Source organism: Nothobranchius furzeri, chromosome 14, assembly GCF_043380555.1.
Source record: "Nothobranchius furzeri strain GRZ-AD chromosome 14, NfurGRZ-RIMD1, whole genome shotgun sequence".
NCBI classification, from domain to species: domain Eukaryota; kingdom Metazoa; phylum Chordata; class Actinopteri; order Cyprinodontiformes; family Nothobranchiidae; genus Nothobranchius; species Nothobranchius furzeri.
Genome location: NC_091754.1, coordinates 19,427,495 through 19,446,905, shown reverse-complemented (window position 1 = coordinate 19,446,905; position 19,411 = coordinate 19,427,495). Strand labels below are relative to the sequence as shown.

The 19,411-nt window shown below is 42.8% G+C and overlaps 1 protein-coding gene across 1 annotated transcript; it reads right to left on the bottom strand.

Moving 5' to 3' along the window:
- Positions 1-5,214: 5,214 nt before the first annotated feature.
- tbr1b (T-box brain transcription factor 1b) lies at positions 5,215-10,152 on the bottom strand. The gene is made up of 6 exons (XM_015966580.3): positions 8,608-10,152; positions 8,251-8,405; positions 7,991-8,112; positions 7,650-7,808; positions 7,252-7,313; positions 5,215-6,758 (listed from the first exon to the last, which is right to left on the bottom strand). Exons 1-6 carry the CDS (start codon positions 9,303-9,305, stop codon positions 5,915-5,917), a joined length of 2,040 nt encoding a protein of 679 aa, XP_015822066.1. The 5' UTR covers positions 9,306-10,152; the 3' UTR covers positions 5,215-5,914.
- Between the last annotated feature and the right edge of the window lie 9,259 nt (positions 10,153-19,411).

Genomic DNA, 19,411 nt, shown 5'->3' with positions numbered 1-19,411 from the left:
GCGTTATTGATGTAATTTTCTTGTGAAATATATTACGGTATTTTACTGGCAACACTGTTGCCGGTGAGATACTGGCAACGCTGTTGCCAGTATCTCACCGCCATGCAGTCAGAGGGTTTTTTACAGCAATAAAATATACGGTATAATTCTGGGATCAACACTAATTGGAACCCGAGACCTGGAGAGGGGTTGGACACTCTACTTTGCTGGAGTTGCTCCGGGTGAGAGGCGGAGGGCTGGGGTTGGCTTTTTGTTAGCCCCGAGACTCTCTGCCTGTGTGTTGGGGTTTACCCCGGGGGACAAGAGGGTAGCTTCCTTGCGCCTTCGGGTCGGGGAACGGGTCCTGACTGTTGTTTGTGCTTATGGGCCAAATATCAGTTCAGAGTACCCACCCTTTTTGGAGTCCCTGGGACGAGTGCTAGATAGTGCTCCATCAGGGGACTCCATTGTCCTGCTGGGGGACTTCAATGCTCACGTGGGCAATGACAGCTTGACCTGGAGGGGTGTGATTGGGAGGAACGGCCCACCTGATCAGAACTCGAGCGGTGTTTTGTTATTGGACTTCTGTGCAAGCCGCAGTTTGGCCATAACGAACACCATGTTCGAACATAAGGATGCCCACCGGTACACTTGGTACCAGGGCAGCCTAGGTCACAGGTCGATGATAGATTTTGTAGTCGTATCATCTGACCTGCGGCCGTATGTTTTGGACACCCGAGTGAAGAGAGGGGCGGAGCTGTCAACTGATCACCACCTGGTGGTGAGTTGGATCAGATGGCAAGGGAACATGCCGCGTAGACCTGGCAGACCCAAACGCATAGTGAGGGTCTGCTGGGAACGCCTGGCAGAAGAACCTGTCAAGACGGTCTTCAACTCCCACCTCCGGCAGAGCTTTGACCACGTCCCGAGAGCAGTGGGGGACATTGAGTCCGAGTGGGCCTTGTTCCACTCTGCGATTGTCGAGGCGGCTGTTGCTAGCTGTGGTCGTAAGGTGGCCGGTGCCAGTCGTGGTGGCAACCCCCGTACCCGCTGGTGGACACCAGAGGTTCGGGGAGCCGTCAGGCTGAAGAAGGAGGCCTACAGGGCGTGGCTGGTCTGTGGGTCTCCGGAGGCAGCAGACAGGTACCGGATAGCCAAGCGGGGTGCAGCAGTGGCAGTTGCCGAGGCAAAATCTCGGGCGTGGGAGGAGTTTGGTGAGGCCATGGAGAAAGACTATCGATCGGCTCCAAAGAGGTTCTGGCAAACTGTCCGGCGCCTCGGGAGAGGAAGGCAGCAACTCGCTCACACTGTTTACAGTGGGGATGGGGAGCTGCTGACGTCAACTGAGGCTATAGTCGGACGGTGGAAGGAATACTTTGAGGAGCTCCTCAATCCCACCAATGCGCATTCCGAGGAGGAACCAGAGCTGGGAGGCCTGGGGATGGACTGTCCGATCTCGGGGGCAGAAGTTGCTGAGGTAGTCAAACAACTACACAGCGGCGGAGCCCCGGGGGCGGATGAGGTTCGTCCTGGGTATCTCAAGGCTATGGATGTTGTAGGGCTGTCATGGTTGACACGTCTCTACAACATTGCGTGGTCATCGGGGGCAGTTCCTAGGGAGTGGCAGACCGGGGTGGTGGTCCCCATCTTTAAGAAGGGTGACCTGAGGGTGTGTTCCAACTATAGGGGGATCACACTCCTCAGCCTCCCTGGAAAGGTCTACGCCAAGGTACTGGAGAGGAGGGTCCGATCGATAGTTGAATCTCAGATAGAGGAGGAGCAATGTGGTTTTCGTCCTGGCCGTGGAACTGTGGACCAGCTCTATACCCTTGCAAGGGTGATGGAGGGGGCATGGGAGTTTGCCCAACCAATCCACATGTGCTTTGTGGATTTGGAGAAGGCTTATGACCGTGTCCCCAGGGGCACCCTGTGGGGGACGCTCCAGGAGTATGGGGTGGGTGGCTTTCTGTTAAGGGCCATTCAGTCCCTTTACCAGAGGAGCGTGAGTTTGGTCCGCATAGCCGGTAGTAAGTCGGACCTGTTCCCAGTGAGGGTTGGACTCCGCCAGGGCTGCCCTTTGTCACCGGTTCTGTTCATCACTTTTATGGACAGAATTTCTAGACGCAGCCGTGGTGTGGAGTGTGTCGAGTTTGGTGGCAGGAGAATCTCGTCTCTGCTTTTTGCGGATGATGTGGTCCTCCTAGCTTCATCCAGCTCTGACCTTCAGCTCTTGCTGGGTAGGTTCGCGGCCGAATGTGAAGCGGCTGGGATGAGGATCAGCACCTCCAAATCTGAGACCATGGTTCTCGACCGGAAAAGGGTGGCTTGCCACCTCCGGGTCGGGGGAGAGGTCCTACCTCAAGTGGAGGAGTTTAAGTATCTCGGGGTCTTGTTCACGAGTGAGGGTAGGAGGGATCGGGAGATCGACAGGCGGATTGGTTCGGCGTCTGCAGTGATGCGGACGCTGAGCCGATCTGTCGTGGGGAAGAGGGAGCTGAGCCAGAAAGCCAGGCTCTCGATTTACCGGTCGATCTACGTCCCAATCCTCACCTATGGTCATGAGCTTTGGGTAATGACCGAAAGAACGAGATCGCGGATACAAGCGGCCGAAATGAGTTTCCTCCGTAGGGTGGCCGGGCTCAGCCTTAGAGATAGGGTGAGGAGCTCGGACATTCGGGAGGGACTCGGAGTAGAACCGCTGCTCCTCCGGATCGAAAGGAGCCAGTTGAGGTGGTTTGGGCATCTGGTCAGGATGCCTCCTGGACGCCTCCCCGGGGAGGTGTTTCGGGCATGTCCTGCCGGCAGAAGGCCCCCGGGTCGACCCAGGACACGTTGGAGAAGTTACATCTCCAATCTGGTCCGGGAACGCCTTGGGGTCCTGCCGGAGGAGCTGGTGGACAAGGCCGGGGAGAGGACGGCCTGGAGCTCCCTAGTTGGGATGCTGCCCCCGCGACCCGGACCCGGATAAGCGGAGGAAGACGACGACGACGACGACACTAATTGGTAAGTTACCGTTAACCATGCATCACGGTATCATGCTGGCAACAGTGTTGCCAGTTTATTACCGTAAAGTGGATAGGTAAAGTCTAACAGTGTGGCCCCCTCTAGTATAGAACCTCACCTGGATGATGATGAGGCTTGATTCTGGTAGCCTGGCCTTCCAGACTCGTCCGCTGTTCTACAAAGACAATTACTCACAAGCAGAGAGGCACATGAGGGATGGGACAAGCCAGCTCAAAAATAACCAATCAGAAAAAAGACGGAAGTGTCACCTGTACTGCGCGATGCTTTAGTTTTTTAACTGTAGTCAAAAATGGTGTCTGGCGCCGGCGCAAACATCTTTCTTGAGCACAATGGCTTTTAGCCATTTTAACTTGTAGTTTTAAAGACATGTCCAAGCCATTTAGAAGAAAGGAAAGAGCCGTGGCGAACTCCGCTTCAGTCGCAGAGAAACTCTGCGTCGTAGTGTGTGACGTACGCTGCTCAGTGCTGATTGGCTCGGTTAGAATTCTCAGGGGGTGGGGTTATTTGAACAGGAGAGTTCCCAGCTGGTTGGTCACGCTGTGAGACATTTTCAGCAGCAGCACTCATCAACTTTTTTTTTTACCCTTCATCCAATAGTGGTCTCAGAGAAAGTAGTTATATAGAATTGGTCATTATGGACGGACTGATTAACACAAGTTCAAAAACTCAAAGCACTCTGTCTGGTCCATCGACGTAGGTCTGGTCCTGCCTGTTTGGCAGTTATTTGTTGTTGAGGTAGAAAAAAGAAGAAAACAAAAGAAACCTCACAAAATGACCTCAAAACAATAACGAAATGAGTGGAAAAGGACTCAAAATGAGTTACAGACGCACTCAAAATATCTCAAAAATACTGAAAAGGAAAACAAACTGATCTGAAGTGTCACAAAGAGAAAAACTGACAAAATTGCTAAAGCTGTGCTAAATAATTAATAATGCATGTGGGGAAAGACAGAAACATTAGATTTTAGAAAGATTGTCAGTTGGCTCCAAACAGCTTCGAAACGACAAAAGCAACAATCCAAAACATTTTAAAATGTGTTTTTCATTATAAGATGAAAAACTGGCACAAAAGAGGCTGAAACATCTCATAAAGTGGCTCGAAATGACTAAATGAAATTATTTAAAAGCAAAAAGAAGACAATAAGATAAAATGGTTATAAGAAAAGAAAATATTTAAAAAATAATATTTTTAATGACTAAAACTAGTGAGTGATAAAACCGCTAACGACTAATAAAATGACATTATTTGGCTTTTTGGGGGGTGCTGGTTTTACTTTTGTGACTGTTTCAGCTTCTGGATGGTGACTGAGAACATTTGAGGGATTTCTGGGACTGAAATAGTAAAGTGCTGCCATCTGGTGTCGATCACGACCTGAGCGCGTGAGTCCAGAGGGAAAAAAACGACTGCATGTGACGTCACTGAGACACAAACAGAGGTGTGTTCATGAAAAAAAGGTTTAAAAAAATAAAAACTCCTCTGGATTCACCTCAGGCTGGAGGATCTGCATCCGTTTAGCGCCATCTACTGTTTATCCCGCAGATGACAGCTCGCGCGCTGCAGTGAGACGCTAAACGCCACACCTCTGACAGCTGTGAGCGTTTTCTTCACACTGCATGTCAATTAGCTGCACATTCAGCCTATTATGCGCCACTTTTATTTCTAAATATCATGCATCTTTTTTCTCCCATTAATGAGGCACCAAAATTCAATAATGTTGCAGATTACGCAACAAAAAACTCAAGTGATTGATGCTCAAAAGGGCCGATCCATTTATTTATCCGCTATAATATTTTGTCTCTATTTTTGCTTGTTTGTTTTATATTTTCTTTTAGAATTTTATGCAGTAGAGATTTAAAAGCTAACATTTTGTTTGAATTAATAATTTCATGAATAACAATGACTTAAAGCTTTAAATTGTGCTGAAAATGTGGAAATAAGCCAATTTCTGCTTAAAATAATAAAATAACTGCATTTTTTATTCTAATACATATTTGTTTTGATTAAAAATACATAACAAGGATCGTTTTCACTCATCAGTGTCATCAAATAAGTTTTTCTTCTGGTCACCAAATTTTATTGGAGCTTTAAAATCTCTAAATTCCTGCAAAAATCCATCTTTTTATGTTAGTAAAAACAGTGAAAAGTCAACTTTCAACTCAATCTAATAATACGGATATTTTTTAAATTGTAGGTTTGAATAAATTATAAGATCATGACAGCATTATTTATTATGTTTCAGTCACATTACAGCAAATACAAAGATTTTCACAAGACACTATTAAAAAAACTCAAAAGAAATAAAAGAAAAGCTCCTAAATCTACGACATTTATAACTTTTTACGACACATTTTTTGCTTTTAAACTTTTAGTAGCCTAAAGATTTGATAAAGTACAAAATACATATTTTTTTCACTGACAGAGATTCATATTATTATCATTAGTAGTAGTAATAGTATTATTGTTGTTGTTATTATTATTATTATTATTATCATCATCATTATTGTTTTTGCTACACAAGTCCTTGTCATGTACAGAATCCCAAATGAAGTTACCAACAGATGAGGCTACTGAACAGAAGAAAATTGGGTGGCCCCGTTTTTAAACCTATTTTTGTACATTTAATCACCATCACGTGTCCGGAAATATTTACAATATGTTAATAATTACAGTGGTTCAGCGGTGAGGAGAGATTTTACAGTTTGGCCTTCAAGGATGTGACTGTCCAGATAGATTGATGATAGATAGATAGATAGATAGATAGATAGATAGATAGATAGATAGATAGATAGATAGATAGATAGATAGATAGATAGATAGATAGATAGATAGATAGATAGATAGATAGATAGATAGATAGATAGATAGATAGATAGATAGATAGATAGATAGATAGATAGAGGGGTTTGTTCTCTAACTGTGGGAGTAGAAGCTGTAATAACCAATGTCCTTCGTGCAGTTTTTCTCGCACTCTCTCGGTGCCAACAGCTCCGTTTTTAACGGGGACACGGACTCTGAAACCGGCGTGGCAGACGGTGAGATTCTTCTCCGTTTTGCCTGTTCAAAGATCCCAGAGTCGCTCGAATCGATTGACTTGATCGACGACGGCGTCTCTATCCAGCTGGACTCTGAGGTGATGTCTTTGGGTTTGGTCTCTTCCGAGCCACCGATCGGTGACCTTTCCGTGGCGATGGAGTCCCCCTCCTCCGACAGGTAGTTGGTGGCGGCTCTGCCACCGAGGGAGTTGGCGGGCCAGCAGGAAAAGACCGAGCTGGGTTTGCTGTTTACGCCACAGTACTGCGGCGGCGTGCGTCCTCCCCAGCCAGACGGGTCTGCGTAATAGCCAAGAGGCCGGTTGGAGCAGCCCGCTGTCGACAGGGGAAGAGCCTTCACTCCGGCCGCTGCGTAGGACAGCAAGGTGGCCGCGTTACCGGCGAAATCCGCAGCGTCGTATGCCGAGGCTGCAAAGTCCAGTCGGTTGTTGGCAGGGGTGACAAACCATCGCTGCGGGGGGGTGGCAACAGTGGGCTCCTCGGTTTGCTGCGGGGATAGCAAGCTGTTGCCGAGTGGGACGCTGCGCTCCGTGCCAGGACCAGTCCCCACGCCAGGGTGAAAGCGAGATTTGGCATAAGTGCTGACAAATTGGTCCTGCAGGAAGGAGCTAGGCATGGCATATCTCGCACCCGGCACGATCTGTGAACGCGGAGAGTCACCCGGTGATGGAGTTAGGCGGTCAATGTCGCAGCCTGTGTAGACACTGAAAAGATGGAGAGAAAACAGAAAACAATTCGGCGCTTAATGGTGCGCAATGGTGGCGTTTTCAACAAAGACGTTTGTCTGCTAATACACCAGCTCAGAAGGGAACTTCACAGTGCGTCCATTCGTTTTGAAATCATGTTTCTTTTTATTAAAAATAATCTGCAGCTTTTTGGGAACCCGTTTCACCTGACGCAACCTCGAAATATGGGCCTTCTGTCTCACACAAGGAATTAAATCATTTTTAATATCATTTGTGGAATCTATATTGTTCTTAATCGGTGCGCAAAGGTCAAACCAAATTCACAAACGAAATTGAACGTAAATTAATTAAAATCTGCTGAATTTGTTTCGTTAACAGATTTTTGCTCTTTACTATTAAAATCATTCAAATAAAAAGCAACATTTTTATTATCCTTGTCCAAATAGCGCACTGTGTTGTTCAGATAAAAATTGCAACCAGGAGGCAAATAGATGTAATTGTGTTGTCTTACGTGTCGTAATTGTCCCGAAATCCTTTTGCAAACGGGTTGTGATCGATTTTCAGCTGCGTGATCTGCAGAGAAAAGATGCGGTGATCATTTCATACAACTGTAAGCATGCAAACACAATTCATAATGAATGTGATTTCATTTGAGACTTAATTCTAATTTGTGGAAAAACCTCAAAGATAAAAACTTATTCTCATATTCCTTGTTTAAATCTATCAGTAACTTTATATTTTTTCGTTTTTCACAACGAATATATATATATATATATATATATATATATATATATATATATATATATATATATATACATTTAAAAAAATGCAACATTATTTTTTAAATCCATGTTATTTCCAAAATGCGCTAAATGGTTTATTTTGTGCAGAGAGAGAGAGTTCTTGTACATCAGTGTTCTGGTACGCGGTAACAGCGATGAACTGCGTCTCTGTGAAGGTGAACGTCTGGACTCTTCCTGGTTGGCTGGTGTCCTCCGTCCCATCCTCGTTTACTTCCACCACATGGAGCCTGGGCTGGTACTTGTGGAGGGACTGGAGGACCACCATCTGGAGTTTCAATAAAGGACGAGCGTCAGACAAGAAAAAAGACATTTTTAAGTTTGGAAACACTATTTTTACACAGAAGGAGCAAATTCAGACAAAAGAAATAAACCATAACGGTAAATATACGTACAATTAATGAAATGCGTTAAACAACAATAAAATAGTTGGATTTGAGGTTGCATTACCTGTCCTGTGTTGTTGGAAGCGCCTTTGTTGTTGGTGAGCTTTAATTTTCCAAAGGAGATTTCTTGACGCATCCAGTGCGCACCGGTGTTGGGTGAGTCGGGGTGCATGTAAACTCTATTACCTTTAAAAAATACGCACAGAAAAAAATACATTCAAAGTGATTTTAGATTCGCGATGACCTATTTCCAAATGAAATTAACTGCGGGAAAATGCCCTTTTCCTAATATTTTCTATCGAAATTTTCAAAAGTCGTGATTACCTATCACGTTCGTGTCCGCTTTTCCACATGGCACCCACTTTCCGCCTTGAAACCTCCAGTGATTTGGATCAGCGAGGATTACATCCACAAATATATTGTAGTGAGCGGTTGGGTCGAGGCCAGAAATGTTGAAGCTTAAAAATGGAAACATTCGTCTGCAGAAACAGGAGAAAATACATGTATGCTGATATTTTTACCATATAAACAAATTATGTTCTTTTTTATTTGCAATTTAGATGTCCCAATAAATGCATCAATTGCGCCTTTTATTATAAGGGGAAATAGTTTATTTATTTATTTGAGACCGACTTGCAATGATGTGAAAATCCGACTGGTCCTGCATGTGCGCCCTCTTACCGTCCTTGTTTTGTGATGATCATCTCAGTTTGGTGCCTGTGGAACTTCAACCACAGGGCCCTGTTGCACAAATACACCTGCGCCTTCCCCGGAACCAGTCCCGCTTGCGCCGAGGAGAACTGGTAAAAAGCCCCTCCTTGGTATGCGTGTCCATATTGTTGCGCGTAAGGGTAACCTGCTGCCGGGTAGGCTTGAGGAGAAGTGTTGGTTAAAAGGCTGTTGTATGCTCCATTAGTTATGACCGGGTGATGGGCCATGTACCGGCTGGGACTTCCGATGGAAAACGCCGGGTGCGCGGGTCCATGCTGGCTCGGGTAAGGGAACATCGCACTGGGAGCTGCTGCTGAAACGGACTGCGGCTGAGAAGACGGAGAAAAGATGCACCTTTCTCCTGCAGATCCATCGAAATTATGACGGATGTCAGAGACTCCGTGAAGATCAGGAGAGAGTTTGCCCCTCTGGACGTCCCCTGATGCGTCCTTGGAGTCGGGAAAATTGTCTGCCTCTGACTGATTCGTCATCTCCCTGGAGTTTTTTTTCAGAGGTGAACTTCTCTCCAGGTTGTCACTTGCGGATATAATAGGATGGTCCTGCAACGAGAGCTCCTCGGATCCATTGGAGCTCGCAAAGCCACTGCCCACATTCATAAATTTCTTTGAGAGTTCACTCGGCAGCGAGATGCAATTCTCGACCTGCATAGCTCAATAGGAAGCAACTATTACCTCAACCTATATCACCAGCTTCTGCACACGCCTCTTCCCCCAGTCTAACACCACCAAGTGCGCCTTTGAGATGACTTGAAGCAAGGAAGGCGGTAAATTAGCCAATTGACACCATCCTGCAATCAGGGTGGATTTTCTCTCCATCACTCTGCGCGCGTTGCTAATGAAACAAGTGCTGCCATTGGTTAACTCAAGTCTGTAATTTAATTAGACAGCTCTTAATTAGGACAATCTGAGGAGCGCCGTGCACAAAGTGATTTGTTTGTATTGTGACACGGGCCTGAGATTAAAGCATATGGACTCCGAATGATTCTCCTGGTTAAAAAATAAAGCACGAAACATAAAAAAATACAACAAGAAGGTAATTATAATTGTTGTTTTTCGCTGTCAGCTGTGTTATTTACCTTTTACCGGCGTTATTTACCTATTTATGCGCTACGAGTGCCAAAGTATGTCGCGGAGAAGCCTAGATATATTATTAACACACCAAAAAAATTTAATAAATAAATGACAGTACGTGACAGGCAGTGCATCTGAAGCCTTAAAATGTTTGTGATATAGCGTGAAATCCTGCGTCCCTCTGAAGATGTGTTTATGATTCCCAGTGCTGGTAAATATTTCATGTACTAAAAGTTATGAGCCGGTGCACCTGCTGTGGCTTTGAAAAACAAAATAAATAATAATAATAATAATAATAAAAGCTCACTGGAAGAGAAAAAAACATTAAATCCTGTGTGGAAAAATAAATCATTTAAACTCTTTTTGATTACATTTCTGAGGTACATGTAAAAGGCTTTAATAAAATAAAACATGTATTTCCTAAAAAAATAAACACGATTCAGATGAGATGAAGTCAGTGATTAAACCCTAAATCATTTCATTTCACAATTGGAGATTTTCTAGCAGGTTTAGTTTGTGATAAAACAATTTTGATTGAAAACATAAAATCAAATTAAATTAAATTATGAGACAGCAGCTGCAGATGCTGCAAACACCTCCATTTTTCATTTGCTAATAAGGTTACTCCAGAACAGCTGTTCTGTTCTGTTTAGATACTGTCTGACAGAAAAGTTCTGATTTCACTTTTTCTTATTTCTTGTTTCCTTCAATAATCTTCACTGGGATGTGCTTTTTTCATAGTGATATGTTGCATTTTTACTGACAACATAAAACACTTAGAACATTTAAAGAAAAACAGCTTTTGGTTGAGTTGCGTGCAGAATGAGGAACCAACCAGGACTATCTGAGGGTTAAAGGAACACAAGTAAAGGCCTATTACACTGGAAGGCATTTTGTTTCTCTAATGAACAGCCATGGTTCTCTGAAACTAACTAGAGAGGTCATTACAGAAGGGCTACTGGGTCCAGCAATCTATTTCTGAGAAACATGCAAGCACAGGCTTGTCTGCACCAAAGGAAAAGAGGCCACTCTGCTCTGCTCATTACAGGATTATGGTTCACTTCCATCTATGATCATTAATAAGCATTACTCTCTCTCTTTCTCTCTCTCTCTCTCCCTCCCCCTCTCTCTAAAGAAACCAATTGTTGAATCAACCATGCATTTGCACAGTGCGTCTCCCCAGGTGTGCCTGTTTATCAGGCCAAGTCCCCCCTTTATTGGCTCAGCTAGCCGTTTGGACATAATCAAACAGGAGGGGCTGATTTGTTATGCTTGTGGCCAGATTTGTCCCTCGAGGAGACATAAAGAAGTGCAGGTTAGGACATCTGCCTTCTGCCTCCTTTGACCAGCTGAAGCAGTGACTCACCATGAACAACATCTATAGCTATTTAAATGTTTTAATTAATATGAAAATGCTAATGTGCTCTTGGATGCATGCATTTACATTTGGTCAGTGTATGTATTTTATATGATATGGTGCACCCAAACCAAGGAGCTCCAGTGCACTGTAAAATCTGATATGTTGTTTCAACTTTAAAAATACAAAAGAGTTGCTTTAGAAATTCTAGTGAATGAAGTTGTTTTCTACTGGTTATATTTTTTTAAAAATTGTCTCTGATTGTTTTTAGATCTCTGCTTTAATGTGGTTTATCTGGATAGATTTATTGAAATATGTCCAATAGTTTTTTTTAAACAATGACAACTAGTTCATTTTAATTAAAGTGATACCATTTGTAAATAAGTTCATCTTTTTACTAGAGAACTTGGGGCGGAGCTAATTGCAATTATAACAAATGTTACAGTAAAATGACCATGCACTTTATTTATATGACTTTTACATTTCTTTGCAAATTTGAACATAAACCCCCTATTCAAGTCTACATGTATAAAATATGTTAATAGAATTAACTTTGATTTCAGAAACTTTTATTGTGCAAACCAGGATTGGACCACAGCTCAATGATTGGAAACCCCTAAACCGACTGTAAATGTCCCGTATTATACAGTGCTGGTAGAAATTGACTAAAATATTTTGTTTAGTTGTTTGATTCTAAATCTAAATAAGAAATTTCAGATAACCGAATGATTAGTCTGAGTTTGAATACCTGTTTTATTCTGATGGATGCTAAAAAAAATTGAGTCATCAAGTTGTGCACGGCGCTTGTTTGGCAGCTGATGAGTGCTATGAAATCACAGTCTGATAGTGACCTGGCTTTGTTGCTGTACTGGACTTGTGAGTAATAATTCATTTTTGTCCAACTGTGTGGATCTTTTTTACTTCATGTCTTATTTTAGTATCTGTTGGCTCAATGTTGCGTTAGCTCGTTGTTAGCACTAGCTACAGCAGGTGGTGGAAGGGTTGACTATGACAGTCGTAATTCTGCTTTCATTTAGTTGGAGAGAGAAGCAGGAAAATCATTAAGGGCTCCCTTGAAGAATATATATATATATATATATATATATATATATATATATATATATATATATATATATATATATATATATATATATATATATATATTCAAGTTTACTAGTTTCTTGGAAATACATCATCAGTACTTGATACTGATGGTTGGCATGCATTTGATATAACGCGTTCTGGAGCCCTAGATCCCCCCAAGATGCTGTACAATGTCATTCACCCATTCACACACACAATCACACCCTGGTGGTAATTAGGCTACACTGTAGCCACAGCTGCCCTGGGGTGAACTGACAGTGTGCGGTGCACTGCTGTACACTGGTGCCACCAGTCCCTCCAACCACCAGCAGGCTAGGTGGGTTAAGTGTCTTGCCCAAGGGCACGATGACAGTGACAGACTGAGCCGGGCTTGAACCTGCAACATTCCGAGTACGGGGCAGGTACTTAACTCCTGTGTCACCGTCGCCTTAAAAAAGACATGAAAAAATACCTTGAAACAGCTGAAAGGCAAAATATTTTTTACAGGTATCCTCTATTCCCTAAAAGCGCAGAAACATAATTATAAAAAAGACGTTTCTCTCTTTTTAAAAGTGTTAATTTGGGTACAAAACAACCTGCTTTCATCAACCATCATATTGTCACTTTTTTCTTGTTGTGCCAGAGGAATCTGCTTGCCACCTGGGTCTAATCCAATCAATGTGAATGACAAGGAGAGAAAAAGCCTGAAAGTGAGCACCAGCTTAGGGACTTTACCTAATGCCCAGCACTGTCACTTCAATGATATGATCACAGCACACAAAATGACAACAAAATTATAGCCAGCAAGGATACTGGGACATCGTGTGCTGTTCCAGTCAGGTGAAATTGCTTTTTCCTGACTATGAAATGCCGTGTCTCTTGTCGGATGGGTAAACATTTCCTTGTCAGGCCAGTAATAAGGAATGAGGCACAGTGGGCTGAACTAAGAGGGTAGAGCCAAGGTTATTTGGGATTCATGACAGGTAGTGGCTTATATTACAGCAGCTCTAAAAATTTCATGGGAATGCATTTAAGATGGCCTTTAAGTTATTTATATGTTGTTTGCTAGATGTCACATTGCAATTTCCATCAATAAATTAAAGTGAAGAGTTTCTTTCATTCTTATTTTTCTTCATTTTTGACCAAAAAAATGCTACAAGAGAACCAGTAGTTAAATTAGAGTCTAATTAACAAGCATGATTAATCTGATTGAGCGTGGTGGTGCTTTGTGCCATGCTAACATAACTATATCCCCCTGTGGCTTCCTGCCATCAGTGATCTGCTCTGTCAGAGGGAATCAGGCTGCTTTCTGACAGAAAAGACAGCTGGAGGCCTGCTAAGGGGCGGAGTGGACAGTTGTGGCTTTTAAACCCTTATTAGCCGTCCTCCCTGGACACACAGAGACATGCGTCTACGCAGAAGTGCACTCCCACACCTGCTCATTATTGATGTCCTTTAAGGGTTGCCCAGTCAGACCAGACTGATTTTTTACCACAAAGCTCACAGCAAATTAACCTCAGGACAGGTGATCACGATGTTTGGTGGAAATACAGGTGACAGGAATCATGTGTTAATACCATGCCAGAGCCGCACTAGGGGGGCTTCTCACCCTCAAACAACATTTATGAGTGTGCTTTAAAGAACAATGAACCTCTTTCTCCTAAAAAAAACTGCAACAAATGCTTTGAACTGTGCATTTATAGAAATATCTAGCGGATGCATGCAGAGGTAAACCAGTGATACCAATATTCTGCATCACATACAGACTTCGTGTGCGTTTGGGTTGCTGGATTGATGAGGATCTCTGTTTTATAACATTAAAGTGCTTTCCAGGGAAGTGTCCAGGGAGTGGCCTGGGGTAGCACATGCCACCCCAGGTACCACCACATTAATTTACCTTTAAATAGGCTTTTCATCGTCCACAAAAGGCTTGGGGGTAAAACAAAAAAAGCATAACCATTGGTGCCACCCGTGCACAAAGTTGTGCCTCACCTGGGCCACCCCATTTTAAAAGATCTGGACACGCCACTGGTGCTTTCGTTTTAAGAGATGCTGCACCAACGAGCTGAAAATCCTGAGGTTTTCCCTCAAAAAATCTGCAATGCAATACTCTGATAGGTCCTGTTTGTGCAGGGAAGTCCTTTTCAGGCACAAAGGACTATTAATGCTTACATTTAGTATTATATGTGATAAATGATAAATGACCCGCACTTGTATGGCGCCTCAGAGTGTGGACTCCAAAGCGCTTTACACTACAGTGTATCATTCATCCATTCACACACACACATTCACACACTGATGGTGATGAGCTACGATGTAGCCACAGCTACCCTGGGGCGCGCTGGCAGAGGCGATATGTGATTTAAACAGCAATAAGTATATAGATCTGAATAAAACGGTAAATCAACACTTTACAACAGCAGTAGCATTAAAATGATGTTTTCTTTGTTTACAGTACTTTACTCTCATCGCACTGTAAGATTCTTCCCAGTGACTTGTGTAATTATGTTTCATAATTATATTTGCAGCAGATGTAGCAGATTATTTTCTATGTATTTTAGTTTTTTTTAATATAAATGCACACTTCTCAGATGTTGTTGTTTTGTTGTATAAAGGTTGTTTCCCATAGATTTTCATTCATGTTATTCACACAAAACTCATGAATCTTGTTTCTCGTTTATCAGGCTGTAGCTGCGATATTTGATGTTGTAAAGAAGTTTGCAGAAATATCTTCTAAATTTCTCACATAGCACTTTTTTTCATTTTATTTATAAATTTCCATTTAAAAACAGCAATTTTAAACCACCTTTATACGTTTCTACACAAAAAAACAACAGCAGCTTTTTATGAAGACATAAAAAGAACAAAGCATGAATTATAGCCTTTTAAAATCCTGAATTATGTGAATAGAGCGAATGTTAAATCCATGCATAATTACAAATGTGTGAACGCTGTCTAATACCAATTCAGAGGCAAAGTTGTGAAATATTGCAGTCCTCTGGGTAGCAAAAATCCCAGAGAGAAATGACTACAGCAGCTTCACGCTCTCTGATGTGTATTACTTGGCCTAACAAATTGTGTGGCTATAAAATCAGGAAAGTCGGTGGAGAGGGCTTAATGTCCCCGCCGTAACTTCTTTTATCACCTGCTCCTCGATCTGTTATCAACTGTTTGGTTTGTTGCTGCTCTTGTTAAATTTTAAAGAGCCCGTGTGACCCAGGGAGAGCAGTCGGGGTTTGTGACCATTTTGTGATTTCTGCTGCCATGCGCCGTCAGACGTCTGCAAGTGAAGAACATGGCCACTGGCCCCCTCGGTGAGCCCGTGGCATGAAAAATTCACACTGACTCCACTTTTTAAGCCATTTCCGATGAAAGTCGCGCAGAAACGAAACTGACTTATGCCAAATGAATGTCATTGAATCGCTGTGATTTTTTTGAGGCTTGGAAATTATTTATTAAACATCAATTCCATTTTAAGAGCCAGGCCAAGTGTGCGCGTTCTCCTCTTGGGATGCTCAGAGGGGTTTTCTGAGAATCGTCAGCCTTAATCCAAACAACCCTAAAAGATAAAGACTCAAGCTTCTCCCCTTTTAAGCGTGAGCCCGGTACATTACCAACATGAAATGTGAATAAATACTAATTACCGAATTTACAGCTGTGTCTGACAGTTTACTTTTCATCAATCTGTAGACTTGATGAATATTTAGTCCAAAAGCAGCAAGACACTTTAAAAAAAAATACCGTTTTCTGATTCAGTTAGTATCTTAATTACAAGTCTGTTACAAACAAGTGATTGACCTGCGGCAGAAAAACTCTTAAAAATAACCCGCAGAATAGCGCAGATTGCTTGAAAGAAAACAAAACGGAAGAAAAAAAATTCTCAGCTGGTACAAAAAAAGATTTGGGGGAGAATAGGAGCAAACAGGCGACAGTCGTGTTACAAGAATAATCTTCATTAAAATCACAGGCAACAACACCAGGCCAACACGCAGCTCATTGGGAATGCAGTGTGAAAAGAGAGGCCCACAGATTATCACTCCGCGTAACTCATGTTTAATTTATCCAGGAGCAATATTGTCAAGAGCCCTTCCATTCCAAAGAAGCGGAGCGCCGATAAAAGCTGGAATGAGACCGAGGGAAACCCAAAAATAACACAAGTAAAGTGTCGCAAAATGCAGCAAAGCACACTTGAGAGGGAACGCATCGGACGAGCGTCTCCTCTGCGTTTAGCGCTGTTTCACAGCCGTGTAATATAGCTGCTTTAGGATTGTTAATATTTCAAAGGATGACGATGAAGCGTTCACACAACAACCAGACATGAGACGGTGCAGTTGACCTTTGATCTTACTCCAAATTCTGCCTCTACATCCTCCACGTTTCTGTTTCGTAATCTGATTATTTTAGAAATAAAAAGCTAAATAGTCTTACAGCTCTACAGAAGACTTAAACCAATTTCTGTGTGCTGTACAGTGTGCTTTTCTTCCTCTTCCTCCACCTCCTCCTCCTCCTCCCCACGGCTGAGTGAAATGGAATTGCCTCTCACATTCAAAGACAGCTCTAGGAAGGTGATAATAGAGCTACTCCCTGCTGTCTGCAGGCAGGAAATAGGAAAGTGGCATATGGGGCCAGGAACCAAATAGAGAGGAAATGTGACCAGGCAAGGGAAGGAACCAAAGGAAAGGTTAATGATCAGTTCTGAATTCTACGGGGAAGGGAACTATGTTCCAAGTTGAGGGGAAAATAAATGTGTCGTGATTTATGTCGCCACCGCTCACATCCAGGCTGCTGCCACAAACAACAAAAAAAAGTGGAATCCGGTTTATTTCCCTCACAAACTTTTCCTGTAAGCATAATAGTGGAATTAAATGAACAGTTCAGTCATTTCTTAATGATTAAACGGTGACATTTACAGGAAGAATCCATCTTCACAAAGTCACCAGAAAGCTCCAGCATGTGCAGACCACTGGGCGATGTCCGACCGTCACCTTTACGGGCGCTCCAGACGCTCACCGAACTGCTGTGCTGTCCAGAAATTAAATCGAATGCTCTGATTTTTGTGAAGCAGGGCGATCATCATTAAAGAGAAATAGTGAGATACAGGGGGGGAAAGAAGGGGTTTTGCTTTGGACGAAAAGAATCCTTCTGGTGGCTGAAAGAGTTTACGCCCTTTAACCACCGCGCTGGCAGCGAAGAGTTACATCTGCTGCTGTCAAGAAAGGAATTAAGCAATTTGCACATGTTTTGAGATGCTACTGTGCTTCAATCTTAGCTGTCTGTTTAATTATCTGAGAACGGGTGACATCGAGAGTTGCAAATGAAAGGAATTAAGACAAAAACTGACACATTCTGCAGATGTACGAGGTAACCGTCGTGCGTTATGCAGACGTATTGCTGACACAGTCACCAAGACAGATGCCATGCCAAATTCCAAAGACATATACCTAACCAGATGATGGTGTATTAGCGGATCAGATGAATCCTGATATGTACAAAACACTGTAAACAGTAGACTCTAATACCCTGCTGGCACAGGCCGCCGTATAAACAGCTGGGCTTTAGAAACAAAGCAGCATCACACGGGCCAGGTTGTTCCAGATCTGACAGCTAGATCATTTGAAGCTGACAAGATAACACTTAAATGCAAAGGTGACATGACAGTGTCTTTGGAGCCAGATGGATCGATACTCAGCTTGGCTCATCAGGACCTGAGCAGGGGTTCTGCAGCCATCTTTAGATGCTGCAGATTTTGACAATAGGCTATCGCTGTCTGCCACACTGTCTGCTATGTTATCAATAAGCAGATTTCCTTTCTTATGTTGCAGCTGAAATATTGATTCATTCAATTTGACTAAACAGCGTAGGATTCCAGAATCAGCGGATTTTGGCACTAACCTCTTCCACCGCGGAGGCCTTCTTTGTCTGGGTGCGCTTGGTACAGAAACACAATCAACAGCGTTTTTCATCTAGGTTGTGCAAAAATGTGCCTTTTATAATTCATTTACTCCTGTTTGCATTCTATAAATGAACCATTTTCATCTCAGCCACACGCAAGTAATCACATCAGAACAAAGTGGGACTTTTGCATCTTGCAGACGGACATGTCTGCACATGTTGGGGCGCCACACCGGATCACCTCTAATCATGGTTTGGACCGTACAATGCTGCATGCAAAAAAAAAAAAGAAATTTGATTTGATTGATTTCTGCTACATTAAATTTGTTTAAAAAGTTCTTTCTTCGTACAAACATCAAACCCTCCCATAAACCCCTAATAATGCACAACCCAGAACCAGAAATCAAGCAAGTGCAAGGAAAAAATTTTATACCAAAAAAAGAACATCAACACCTTATTCAATGTAATTGGTGCTGTTCCATATTATATCGTCTACGATAATTTTGATATGAATCATAAGATTGTGTTAGATTTTATAAATGTACCACATTAGCATATAAATAATCTGACAGTACTGTGCAAAAGTTTCAGACAGGTGTGAAAAAATACTGTAAACATAGAATGCTTTCAATGATTTAAATTTACAAAAAAAGATGGGTGGGGGGTGGGGGGGTGACCTCAAACATCCAGCCAAAGCCATTAAGAACAATCTTCTTCTATCTAAAGAAGAACAAGAAGTTCTGGAAGTGATGGTGGTGTCCCAACAGAGCCCTAATCATCATGGAGTGTGTCTGGTATTACATGAAGAGACAGAAGGATGTGAGGAAGCCACAGAAGATCTGTTTTCCAAGATGTCTGGAACAACCTACCAGCCCAGTCTGTGTGCAAGTGTGGCTAGAAGAATTCCTGCTGTGTTGAAGGTGAAGGGTGGTCATACCAAATATTGATTAGATTTAGATTTCTCTTTTGTTCATTCACTGATTTTGTTGACTGATGACAGTAAATCTAATACACTTCCATTTTTGAAATAATTATTTGTTTACAGCAATTTTTCACATCTGCCTAAAACTTTTGCACAGTCCAAAAGGCGCTTGGACCTAGAAAAGGGCGACTGGTGTTTAGCACTCTCTCGTTTCCTCTTGAAATGCAGGTTTCCAGTTCTGAAAGAAGCGTCTCAGGCCTAGTCCACACGTAGCCGGGTTTTTTTTTAAAAACGAATATCCGCCCCTCCAAAAACTTGCATCCACACCACCTCGTTTTTAAAAAAAACTCTGTCCACACGTACCTGGATAAATACGTTGTTAAGGACATGCCAGACCTGTAGGCGGCAGTACTTCCCCCGTTCTTAACC